This window comes from Hemitrygon akajei, chromosome 2, assembly GCF_048418815.1.
Source record: "Hemitrygon akajei chromosome 2, sHemAka1.3, whole genome shotgun sequence".
Taxonomy (NCBI): domain Eukaryota; kingdom Metazoa; phylum Chordata; class Chondrichthyes; order Myliobatiformes; family Dasyatidae; genus Hemitrygon; species Hemitrygon akajei.
In genome coordinates this window covers 11,719,297-11,732,743 of record NC_133125.1, presented here as the reverse complement: position 1 = coordinate 11,732,743, position 13,447 = coordinate 11,719,297, and the positions used below count along the sequence as shown (strand labels likewise).

The 13,447-nt window shown below is 40.4% G+C and overlaps 1 protein-coding gene across 3 annotated transcripts in view; it reads left to right on the top strand.

Moving 5' to 3' along the window:
• The window catches only part of LOC140739090 (uncharacterized), a 209,094-nt gene that overhangs the window by 34,286 nt on the left and 161,361 nt on the right, over window positions 1–13,447 (top strand). For all 3 annotated transcript variants that reach the window (XM_073067055.1, XM_073067038.1, XM_073067047.1), the window contains exons 5-6: window positions 3,859–4,033; window positions 7,120–7,247. In XM_073067055.1, the coding sequence (XP_072923156.1) occupies window positions 3,859–4,033; window positions 7,120–7,247 (303 nt within the window). The remainder of the gene's footprint in view (window positions 1–3,858; window positions 4,034–7,119; window positions 7,248–13,447) is intronic.

Genomic DNA, 13,447 nt, shown 5'->3' with positions numbered 1-13,447 from the left:
AAAACAAGAAAACCTGCTTAAAAAAAACCGCTGTCACGACGGCGTCCCAGTGACTCCACTCGGAGATAAGGGCTTTCTTCTTCTACACACAAAATGCTGGAGGAACTCAGCAGGTCAGACAGCATCTATGGAGAGGAATAAACAGTCAACGTTTCTGGCTGAGATCCTTCATCAGAACTGGAAAGGAAAGGAGAGATGCCAGAATAAGTAGGTGGGGGGAGTGGAAAGAGTACAGGTTGGCAGGTGATAGGTGATACCAGGTGAGGGGGAAGATGAATGGTTGGGGAGGGAGGATGAAGTGAGAAGCTGAGAGGGGATAGGTGAAAGGAATGAAGAAGGAATCTGATAGTAGATAGTGGACCATGGAAGAAAAGGAAGGAGGTGGGAACCAGAGGGAGGTGATGGGTAGGTGAAGCCATTCTTATCACACACAGATCAATTTTCCTTCAGACTCACCTTCTGCCTCACTCTTTGAGAAGCTGGGAGGTTGGAGGGGGAATAAAAAGAGAAACAGGGAGGTGATAGGTGGAAAAGATAGGGGGCTGAAGAAAAAGGAACCTGATAGAAGAATTATAAGCTGTCTTCATCGACTTGAGGCAATTGCTGCCAAGATCTGCCAACAGAACATTTTTTCTCAAAAGAAATGTTGTGTTACTAGGGATTAAATCACATTCAAACAGTTGATTTTGAGATGTACATAGTGACAGTAGGAGGTATGCAATATTTAAGACTGTTCAAATATGTTTAAAACAACCCTTGGTTCTAAAGAAAACCTTTGTAGCAGCCCTTACTTTACACAGTTATCCTGAATAATCACAGTGCATTACGAAATCCACTGTTTGAGTGTGATTTAATGCCTGGTAACACAACATTACTTCACAGCTATTACTGTGTTTCCACTCATTCACATTAGCTTGTTTCCATATGGTAAATGTCAAATGATCTGTGCATCTCGTGCTCAAATTCTACCACCCCTGTGCTTGCCCTTTCACCGTGTTACCACCCATTACACCCGCCCATCCAAACTCCTTTTTTTTAAAACATAGGGCAGTGAAGGCCAGCAGGGCCCTTGAACAGACATCAACAATGTGGTAAGAATCATTTTTGTTCCCATGCCAGCTTTTTCCAGCTTTTCCAGCTGGAGACTTGGATAGACACTCTGGAGTTTCCTCTCTGGGGTCCAGCAGTTTTGAGACTAATTATAATTCCCAAACTCCAGAACAAAGCTAAAACCAACCATCTTACCATACACAACAGGGAGCTGCCCCGACCCCTCAGCAGACAGCTTATGGCTACACACACAACATGCTATAGGTACTCAGCAGGTCAGGCAGTAGATGTGGAAGGGAATAAACAGTTGATGTTTTGGGTCGAGGCCCTTCGTTGGAACTGGCTGTCAGCTCTATTGGTACTTTTAGATGGCTCAAGATAAATTGTTAAGTTGGTTTACTGTTGTCACATGGACTGTAGTGCAGAGAAAAACATGCCTTGAAATCACAGTTTATTGAGATAGTAAATGATAAAACAATAACCGAGCAGAATAAACTATGCACACAAAACACTGGAGGAACTCGAGAGGTCAGGCAGCATCTATGGAGGGGAATAAACAGTCATGTTTCAGGCTGAGACCTGACCTGATGAAGGATCTTGGCCCAAAACATTGACTATTCATTCCAGGTGATATTCCAGCTGCTCGTATTACTATTTACCACCCGTTCCCATGGCTTCATGTGACCCTGATCGTGGGGTCTAAGCAGGTGCTACACCTTGCCCAAGGGTGACCTAAAGGCTAGCGGAGGGAAGGAGTGCCTTACACCTCCTTTGGTAGAGATGTATCTTCAGCCTGCCACCCTGCTGAGTCTGGTGGAATGTAGTTTCAAGCTTTTATATTTTTTGCCTGATGGGTGAGGGAATGTCTTGCAGAGTGGGGACTTGGATTTTAGTGGCTGCTTTACTGAGGCAGTGAGCAGTTTAGACAGAGTCCATAGAAAGAAGGCTGTTTTCCATGATGTGCTAAGCTATGTGCACAACTCTCTGTGGTCTAGCAGTGTTGAGGATAATTATAATTCTGAAATCAACCATCTCACCACACCCAATGGGCACAGTCTCCTTGACTCTGGTCCTGCAACAGGCAATTGTTTGTGTCTTTGTAACCTGCTACACTTTATTGTAATCCTTCGTCCAAACACACTATGGCAACCCTCTGGAGATACCACAGATGCTGGAAATATTGAATAACACGAACAAAATACTGGAGGAACTCTGCAAGTCAGGTTGCATCTACTGGGGGGGGGGGGTGGGGAAGAGTAAACAATCAATGCTTCAGTCTGAACAGTTCTCAAGATCGGAAAGGAAGGGGGCAGAAGACAGAAAGTCAGATATGTAGCTGCCAGCTGTGTTGGTATTATTGTCACATGTACTGAGGTACATGGGTGGCAGGGCCCTTGGACAAGGTGTAGCACCTGCTTAGCCCCCCATTCAGGGTCATGCGAAGCCATGGGAGCGGGTGGGGGATGGTCGTATGAGCAGATATCACAAGTCCTGGTTATGTGCGGGCAGAGAGTTCCTGAAGCGTATTGATAATTGCTGGGGTCATCTGTCTTGTAAAGACACTGCCTAGAAGAAGGCAATGGCAAACTACTTCTGTTTAAAAAAAAAATAAAAAAATAAAAAATAAAAAATAAAAAAAAATTAAAAAAAATTAATTAAAAAAAATTGCCAAAAACAATCATGGTCAAACACTATGATTGTCCACGTCATACGACATGGCACATGATGATGATGACTGAGGTACAGCGAAAAACTTGTCTTGCATACATTTCCTACAGACACATTCATTACAACAATGCATTGAGGTAGCACAAGGTAAAAACAAGTAACAATGTGGAATAAGAAACACACACAAAATGCTGGAGGAACTCAGCAGGTCAAACAGCATCTATGGAGGGAAATGAACAATTGATGTTTTGCACCAAGACCTTTCATCAGATTGGATTTGTTCTGGCCTGAAAAATTGACTGTTCATTTCCCACCATAGATGCTGCCTGACCTGTTGTGCTCCACCAACATTTTGTGCGTTGCTCAAAATTTTGAGTATCTGCAGAATCTCTTGTTTCTCCAAAGTGCAGAGTGAAGTGTTACAGTGAGTGCTGTTCAAATAGACAATAAGATGTAAGTTTATAACAAGGTAGATTGTGAGGTCAAGAGTCTATCTTATCACACTAGGGGACTGTTCAATTGTCTTATAAACAGGATCAATGCTGCCTTTGTCTGGTGGTTTATGTGTCCAGACTTTGGTATCTTGTGCCCAATGGGAAGGGGAAGAAGAGAGAATGTCTGGGATGGGTGGGTTCTTTGATTATGCTGGCTGCTCTAATGAGGCAGCAAAAAGACAAAGTCCATGATTTCCATGATGTGCTGACAGCTTGCTTTTCTAATGATGAAAGCAAGCTGCTTCTAATTTGCAGGAAACGAGCACAGCATCCTCCATTCTGGCATTGACCATTTGGACCTCTAAAATACAAATATGGCTTTCTGATATTCTTGAGCAGCTTTTGCTCATTGCCAGAGGTATTCAAATGTAATGATTGTCCACATGCAGAACAATGGGTCTCCACTGAATTTTCCAAGAAACCAATGCCTCTTGAGTGAATCGGATTGGCTAATTGATATTGGGTTGTAATCAGCTCTGACTGAGTGGCAGAACAGGCATGATGGGTTCAATGGCCTAATTCTGGCTCTATGTCTTAGGTCTATGTTCTATACCCTAGCATGAATCTTCACCTTCCAAAGGGAATAAAATAAACAAGTGTGCCCTTCCTTTGGTGTGTTTATTCACTAATGTCCTTTCACACACAGGTGTTGTCTTCCACTACCGTGCAGCCCTGAGCAGGTATGCTCTGAACTTTGAAATGGCCAAGAAAGCATGTCAGGCCAACAGTGCCACCATCGCGACTCCCGAACAGATTCAGTCAGCTTACGAAGATGGGTTTGATCAATGCGATGCCGGCTGGCTTTCTGATCAAAGCGTCAGGTAAGCTGTGAACACAAGATCAATTTTGTAAAATTTTTAAATCGTCATTCAGGCATTTAACATTTCCTTTTTAGAGATGACAAAGCTACTTTTGAGATAAAACCTTTTTGGTCAACCCCCATGGACACTGTGCTTCTGTAACCCAAATTAATTTTATTTAGAAACATAGGCCCCTTAGGTCCTTCGAGCTGCACTGCCCAGCAACCCCCGGCAACTTTGCTTTAACTCAAAACTAATCACAGTACAATTTACAATGATTAATTAACCTACCCATTACATCTTTGGACTATGAGAGGAAACCAGAGGACCCGGAGGAAGCCCACACTTTCCATAGGTAGCACATATAGAGATTTCTTACAGAAGACGCTGGGTTTGAACTCTGAAGTTGGACACTCTGAGCTGTAATATCGCACTAACTGCTACACCTCTGCTGTGCCCAATTAAGTGTTCCTAACCGTCTGCTTGGGACTGGAGTCAGCTCTTTTGTTATTGCTATCTTAAAGTATAAACCAACCTCATTTACTCTTTGGTCGTTGACATAGTAGTGTGTTTCTAAATTTATTGACACAGTTGGCCTTTTTTCAGTGTGGGAATCGATGAAAACCAATGCTTGTTGATGCCTTGATATCCCTGCCAATACTTCTATCAATGTGACTTTCATCTGAATGATTTAAGCCACAATATGTGGTTTGGGATGAGTCCTGATGGGAAGTCATTTACTTCCACAAAAATGTGTCCTGAGAACATGTGTAGTGTTCCTTGTATGTGTGCATTTCTCAATTGTGGTTCTCCTTCAATTCCAATGGCTTTATTAATGGTATAGACTTTATGATGGCATTGATATTTTGATGTCAGATTGACCATATTATTGCCAATTTTTCACCAGAAAATCTAAATGCCCACCAAATTATGTCAATACATACAAAATGCCTAAAACTGATCAAATCAGATAGTATCTATGGAGAGGAATAATCACTCAATGTTTTGGGTTGAGACCCTTCATCAGGACCTGATGAGTCTTCATACAATGCTGTTGATGATAGCAACCTCCAAATCTTCCTTTTCATTGCAACGTTTAAGATGATTGTCAATACCTTCAAATTCTCTGTAGTTGAGGAGGTGAAGTTGCTTCATTTTCACTCCCCAGCCACTTCTGGCATCTCCAAGCCTGAATGCTTAAAACCACAGTAAGCTGAACAGCTCTTTCTCGCAAACCACCAGTGAGAAAAACTGCTTTTTGAACACGCAGCTGAGGTTATTTAAAAAGTGTTCGCTCAAATCGCGGTGTTGTATTGAACAGTCATGCAAGTGCATGTGACTGATGCAGGTTAGAAACTGTTTGGCAACAGACTTCTGCTCCAATTAAGTGGAATTGTGTCTTGTGAGGGAAGGGAACCCTGGCTATTTTCTTGATTAGATTTTGTTCTTTAAGAGTTCTCCCAAATGAGCGGGTGTTCCAATTAACTGATGGTCCAGCTAACCAGAATCCTCTGTATATAGTATTTAATCAACACAGTTCAATCTAGATGTCACAGCGCAACAACCAGAGGTCAATAGAACTGAATATTTTGAGGAGAATAGATAGATAGATAGATACTTTATTCATCCCCATGGGGAAATTCAACTTTTTTCCAATGTCCCATACACTTGTTGTAGCAAAACTAATTACATACAATACTTAACTCAGTAAAAAAAATATGATATGCATCTAAATCACTATCTCAAAAAGCATTAATAATAGCTTTTAAAAAGTTCTTAAGTCCTGGCGGTAGAATTGTAAAGCCTAATGGCATTGGGGAGTATTGAGCAGGGGAGTAATGCAGCAGGCTGCTGATGTTACACAGCAATACTGAAGAAACTAAAGCAGCCTCACTATTGGTCTGCACCCCACCATTACTAGCACCATTCCCTCTAAGCTCCAAGGGTGTGCAGCCACAAAATAACTGAAATGCTCCAATGCACATAGCCTTTGTTGCTGCGCAGCTGAGATTTTCTTTTATAATGTTAATATAATTTTGGAATCCATGTTAATATAATAGTAAAATATCCTGTAATTAATTATATTCATGAATATAATCCATAAATTTTCTAAATATTAAATGTCCCGCAACCTTCACTTTGAAATGTTTTAGAGCTTCAACGTATATACATTGTCAGTGTTTCAAGTTACAACACTGTTATCAATTTAAAAAATAAACGCAGAATAGAAGTCGGTAGCTCATTGTTAATAAAAACCGCTGTCTCACTGAACATAGGCACTGCCTAGGATGAAGAGGTCAATACTCCCCAATGCCATTAGGCTTTACAATTCAACCGCCAGGACTTAAGAACTTTTTAAAAGCTATTATTAATGCTTTTTGAGATGGTGATTTAGATGCATATCATATTTTTTACTGAGTTAAGTATTGTATGTAATTAGTTTTGCTACAACAAGTGTATGGGACATTGGAAAAAAAGTTGAATTTCCCCATGGGGATGAATAAAGTATCTATCTATCTATCTAAATTTGCACTGTGCATCTCAGTTGTTTTGACCTCCTGACATCGTTTACTTCTGTTGGTGAGTTGTGGTTTGTGTTTGTCTGATGTGAAAAACTCTATATTTTGACTTATGGTAACTGATCTTTCAAAAAAAAGTCATAATTTAATAAATTAACTTGTTTGAACAAATGAAAACTTTTAATATGCCGCACAGTTTGCAAGCTGTTTAAAATTAATTTCCTACTCAGAACAATGGTTGGTCTGTGCAGCCGTTTGAAAAAAAAATTAGAGGGAATATTGATTACAAATTATTGTTTTAAAAATTAGCAAAAACAGTTAATGTGTTTGAAACACTATCAAAAGTGTTGCACAATTGTATAAGTTCATCCATATAATGTTAATCAGCAAATCTTTGCCCTCTTTTTCAGGCTGACTTGAGTAGGGCAATAATGTAAAGCAGAGCCATTCACTTTCAGAAAACACAAGGTTACATTGAAATACCTTGGCATTCTTTGTGATCTTTCAATAAAGATAATTCATCATTTATGTCATATCCAATGCACACAATGGATTTAAGACAATCTCTGTCTGTTTATAATTTCCTAGGTATCCAATTACCAAACCTAGACCTGGGTGTTATGCAGATAAGAAAGGACAACCAGGTGTGAGAACATATGGTCTACGAGATCCCAGCGAGACATACGATGTGTACTGTTATGTTGGAGACACACACGGTAAGATGGATTTATTGATGGCTGGACATTTATCATAGAACATAATACGGTACAGGCCCTTTGGCCCATGATGTTGTGCTGACCCTTTAACCTACTCTACAATTAATCGAACTCTTCCCCTCCTACATAGCTATTCACTTTTCTTTCGTCCATGTGCCTACCTGGGAGTTTCATAGATTCCCTGATGTATCTGCGTCTTCACCACGCCTGGTAGTGAGTTCCCTGTACACACTACACTCCATGTAAAATAAATAACCTTTGACATCCCCCTCTATATTTTCCTTCAAACAGCTTAAAATTATAACCTCTTGTATTAGCTATTTCAGCCATAGGAAAAAGGTGCTGCATGTCCATTCTATCTATGCCTCTTATCAACAGCTACACCTCTATCACGTCACCTCTCATCCTCCTTTGTTTCAAAGAGGAAAGCCCGAGCTCGCTCAACCTATCCTCTTAAAACATGCTCTCTAATCAAGGCAGCATCCTGGTAAAAGTAGATTCAGTATTACTCACCAAAAAACATTGCCCCACAGAAGTAATGAACAGCTTTGTCTTTTTTAAATAAACGTGAGGGTGCTGTTTTCATGAGTCATATCTCTAAAGGCAACTTGTCCTTTTAGTCAAATTCCTGAGCACCTGCTTGTTGCTGGTTATGAAAAGATGGGATGCTTCTCTCTCTGTTTTCCTTGAAATTAAACAATCTTGCCTTGTGAAAAAGCAAACATATGAGGAGCATTTGTTTGTTCTGGGTCTGGACTTGCTGGAGTTTAGAAGGATGAGGACTGAACATGGAGAGGCTTAGATTAGAGAGTGAGTGTGGACAGGATGTTTGTTTTAATGGTGGAGTCTAGGACCAGAGGGACAGCCACAGAAACAATGTCCCTTCAGAACAGAGATGAGGAGGAATTTCTTTCGCTAGAAGGTGGTGAATCTGTGAATCTGTCACAGTCAGTTGTGGAGGCCAAATCATTGGGTATACTTAAAGTGGAGGTTGATAGGTTTCTATTTAGTAAAGGTGTTAAAGGTTACAGGGGGGAGACCGGTGAATGAGGTTGAAAGGAATAATACATTCAATGCCCACTTTATTAGGTACATCTGTACACATGCTTGTTAATGCAAATATCTAATCAACCAACCATGTGGCTGCAACAGAGTGTATAAAAGCATGCAGACATGGTCAAGATGTTCAGACCAAACATCAACATGAGGAAGAAATGTGATCTAAGTGACTTTGACCGTAGAATGATTGTTGGTTCCAGACAGGGTGGTTTGAGTATCTCAGAAACTGCCGATCTCCTGGGAGCTTCACATACAACAGTCTCTCGAGTTTATAGAGAATGGTGTGGAAAAACAAAACATCTAGTGAGTGGCAGTTCAGTGGGTGAAAATGCCTTGTTAATGAGAGAGGTCAGAGGAGAATGTCCAGACTGATTCAAACCGACACTAAGGTGATAATAGGTGTTACAACAATAATGTGCAGGCGGTCATCTCTGAATGCACAACATGTCGAACCTTGAAGTGGACGGGCTACAGCAGCAGAAGACCATGAACATACACTCAGTGGCCATTTTATTAAGTACAGGAGGAACCTAAAGAAGTGGTCACTGCGTATAAATCAGTCATAATGGGATGGCATGGCAGACTCAATGGGCTGAATGGCTTGATTCTAATGCTATGTGTTATGGTCTTGTACAAAGACAGTCTTTGGGGATGTAAAGGGGTGGATACGTACCATTTTTCCTGCTGTAGTATTAAAGGGCTTGTGTTTTGCTTCCAGTTGCTGTTTCTCCTTGCTCTGTTTCCCTCCTTACTCTGTGGTTTATTGTTCTGATTATAGAACAATGAACATTCCAGCACATTACAGGCCTATGTTGACCATTCTGTGAAAACCTCAATGCAATTTCCTCTGAAGCAGATAATCCAAATGTTGTCTGGACCAAGCTCTTAGAAGATTCCATTTTACTTGAATTATCAATATCAAATTAAAGTAGTTGGAAACTGTTAAGAATTTGGCGTAGACAATCGGAATTTCTGTTCTACCAACTGTTAGTCATTGAACTTTCTTTGCTGTTATTAATTAAGCTAGGCTACTCAATATTTTTATTTACTGAAATGCAGAATAGGCCCTTCTGGCCCTTTGAGCCATGCCACCCAGCATTCCCCTGATATAATCCTCGCCTAATCAAAGGACAATTTACAATGAACAATTAACCTATCAACCAGTACATCTTTAGACTGTGGGAGGAAACTAGAGTACCTGGGGGAAACCCATGTGATCACGAGGAGAATGTAAAAGCTCCTTACAGGCAGCGGCGGGAATTGAACCCTGTTTGCCTGTAATGTGAAGTGTTGTGCTAACCCCTGCGCTACCGCACTGCTCCAAATGCACTTGTTTCCCATTAATTTAGCCACTTATTCATCCCAAATGAACAAATTAACAAGATCGTGTGCAGTGTTTGTCATTTGAAACCAATCAAATGGCTGCCAAAAGCTAATTGAAGCCAGCAATCTTGATCATAGTGGAATTCTGCAGTCACTATGGTGCAGTCTTCTAGATTGCTAATTCTGTTGACGGATGTGTGAATGCTGAGATGTCCTTACAAGTGAAATGCATCTAGTAATTTTGTGCACATTAGCTCATTACAGAGGGAGGAGGGAATTCTTATAAAGCAACACACACAAAATGTTGGAGGAACTCAGCAAGCCAAGCAGTATCTATGGAAATAAGTAAACAATCAACGTTTCAGGCCAAAACCCTTCATCAGGACAAAGGGGGAATTTTTATTGTTAGTTTATCATGAATTCTAGAGATTTGAAATCTCCGGTTCCTTGGAAAAAAGATAAAGCAATTAGCTTTATTTTTTTGCATGTATATTGAAACATAGAGTGAAATGCATCATTTATGTCAAATCAAATCAAGGAGGATTGCACTGGGGGAAACTCAGAAGTGTCGCCGATATTGCATGCCCACAACTCACTCGCCCTTACTAACCTGTACGTCTTTGGAATGTGGGAGGAAACTGGGGCACCTTGAGGAAACCGACACAGTCATGGGGAGAGTATACAAATTCCTTACAGACATGGTGGGAATTGAACCCCGATCGTTGATCACTGGTGCTGTAAAGTGATTGTGCTAACCACTGCTGTGCTTCCCCAAATATATAGGATTTGATCAAATCGGAGTAATAGGATTTGTTCAGGAAATTAGCATTGATATAAAGGATCAATCATGATCTTAATGAAAGCACTGGAATGATGGGCTGAATGGCTCCTCTCAGTTCTTGCTCTATGCGCTTTAAAAAATTTTTTAAAAGCGTCCTGTTTTGGTTACTTTTTGGATAACCTTAGTGACCCATGGGGAAAAGAAAATCAAACAGCTTGAATGAAAATGCCACATAAAGTGGTGCAATATGCACAGAGCAGGGAAATGCTTGAGATTTTTTTTACATACTTACGGCTGATTGTAGGGGGTGGTGGGCAGAATATAATCGACATCTTCAGATAAGGAAAAGGACTCCTCTCAGCCAGTGTCAACATTCAGTCCTTTGTTTGGCAGCGAGTTAAAGAATCGTCATGGTTTCCTCCTCCATTCACCATGTTGGCTTAGTGAAGCGGAGCTGACTGAAACTCTGACTAAGCCGAGTGAAGTTCCAACAGACCAAGGGACTGCCTTGATTAGGTTTCTTTCTTTCTGCCATGTATGTTTACTCTCCAAATAAGCAGAGTGGATGGATGAGAACATAAATCCACACACACATTTATCAGACGTAGATCCGGACTCTCAGAAATATTTCCATAAGTCTGTAAGACACAGGAGCAGAGTTGGTCCATTCAGCCCATTGAGTCTGCTCTGCTATTCAATCATGGCTGATTTATTATCTCTCTCAAGCCCAATATCTTACCTTCTCTCCATCACATTTGATATCCCTACTAATCAAAATTCTATCATCTTGTGCTTTAAGTATACCCAATGACTTGACCTCCTCAGCCATCTGTGGCAATGGATTCCACAGATTCACCACACTTTGGCTAAATGAATTCCTTCTCATCTCTGTTCTAAAGGAACGTCCTTGTATTCTGAGACTGTGCCCTCTTGTCCTAGGCTCCCCCACTACAGGAAACATCCTCATCATATCCACTCTATCTAGGCCTGTAAATATTCAAAAAGTTTCAACGAGACTTCAATCTTCTAAACTCCATTTTTGCCTCCTTTTATCAAGTTGGAATTTTTTTTGGGGGATTTGACCTAGTAAGATTACATTTCTCAGCTGAAACATCCTCACCACATCCACTCTGTCTAGGCTTTCAATATTTGATAGGTTTCATAGAGGCCACATTCTTCTAAGCTCCATTTTTGCCGCCTTTAATCAAGTTGGAATAATATTTGGTAATTGACCCACTGAAATGCCGTACAATCTCTTGCCTCTTCCACCAAAATAGACAAAGTTTAATAAATCCATTGAACACAGATTAAGGAAAGGCTCATAAGGAAAGGTAATAAGTAACTTGTAAGTTGATGTTCCTGTTGATAACAGATTGGGGTTAATGAGAAAATTAGGTCAATGCTGATCACTCAGTCTTTCGCAATGACGATTCAGCCTTTATAACTGAATGTATGATTAGAATGTAAAACTAACCCTTATGGAGAAACAGGTCAGCAGTATATTTTTCTACATACTTGTAATAACTTTAAGATGTCATTTAAAATATGAAAATTCATCCCAACAGTCAAAATTCAGTGTTAGGATGAAGAGAGTATGAATGCTTAAATCACCTGTCTGCTTCAGTGCAGAACTTGACTCACCACAACTCAGAACGGATTCCACAACCAACAGAGTCACTTTCAAGGACTCTACAACTCGTTCTCTTAGGATTTTAAAAATTTGCACTATTTGTCTTTTTCATATTGGTTGTTTGTATGTCTTTGTTTGTAGTTTTTCAAAACTTCAATTGTATTTCTTTATTTTCCTGTGAATGTCTGCAAGAGATTGAACCTCAGGATTGTATATGGTGACTTTATGTACTTTGATTTAAAAAAAAATACTTTTGACTTTGGTAGTTTGAAAAGTCTTGGGTTGATCTGTGCTTGGTGTTTTTCCTAACCCAGACTGACAGGAGAACTCTTCCTAGCATGGATCACTACGCAGCGATCCCTGCTAAAATGTGCATAAATGGAAGGCATGATTAGGCTTGCCTGGGACGACTGTGAACCTGGAACATCCTGCTTACATGTACAGTCTAGGAAAGAATGTGCTACTTCAGAAAGGAAGTTCAGACGGCTGTAGTTTATCTGTGGAATGAATAGCTTGCTTAGCGCAATAGTACCTTGAGGGTGTGAGATAATGTTGCAAGGGATGAGAGCTGAGATCCTTACAAATTATAAGAAACTGTATACACTACAGTTGCTCAAAGTTCAAAGTAAATTTTATTATCAAAGTACATATGTATCACCACATACAACCCTGAGATTCATTCTTTTCTGGGCATACTCAGCAGTCCTATAGAATAGGAACTATAAACAGGATCAACGATAGATCAACCAGAGGGCAGAAGACAGCAAACTGTACAAATGTAAATAAACAGCAATAAATAACAAGAACATGAGATAACAAGATAAATCGTCCTTGAAGTGAGATAATTGGTTGCAGGAACATTTCAATGATGGTGCAAGTGAGTGGAATTATCTCCTTTTATTCGGGAGCTTTATAGTTGAGGCGTAGTAACTGTTCCTAAACCTGGAGGTTCCAGTCTTGAGGCTCTTGTACCTACCTGATGGCAGCAGCAGCGAGAAAAGAACCTGGGCGGTTGGGATTTCTGATGACGGATGCTGCTTTCCTACAACAGCATTTGACGTACAGTAGATGTGCTCAGTAGTTAGGTGGGCTTTACCATGATGTACTGGGCCAAATCCACTACCTTTTGTAGGATTTTGTCTAACAGTAAGGAACACTTCTTTGTTCTCTCAAGGATAAACTTTAAAGATTAAGATTAGGTTTATTTTTCATAAGTACACTCAAACATCCAGTGAAATGTGTCATTATCATCATCAACCAATATGTGCTACGGACAGCCCGCAAGTGTTGGTATGCTTCCAATACCAACATAGCATGTCTCCAACTTACTAACCCTAACCTGTTTGTCTTTGGAATGTGGGAGGAAACTGGAGCACCTGGAGGAAAACCCAAGCGGTCACGAGGAGA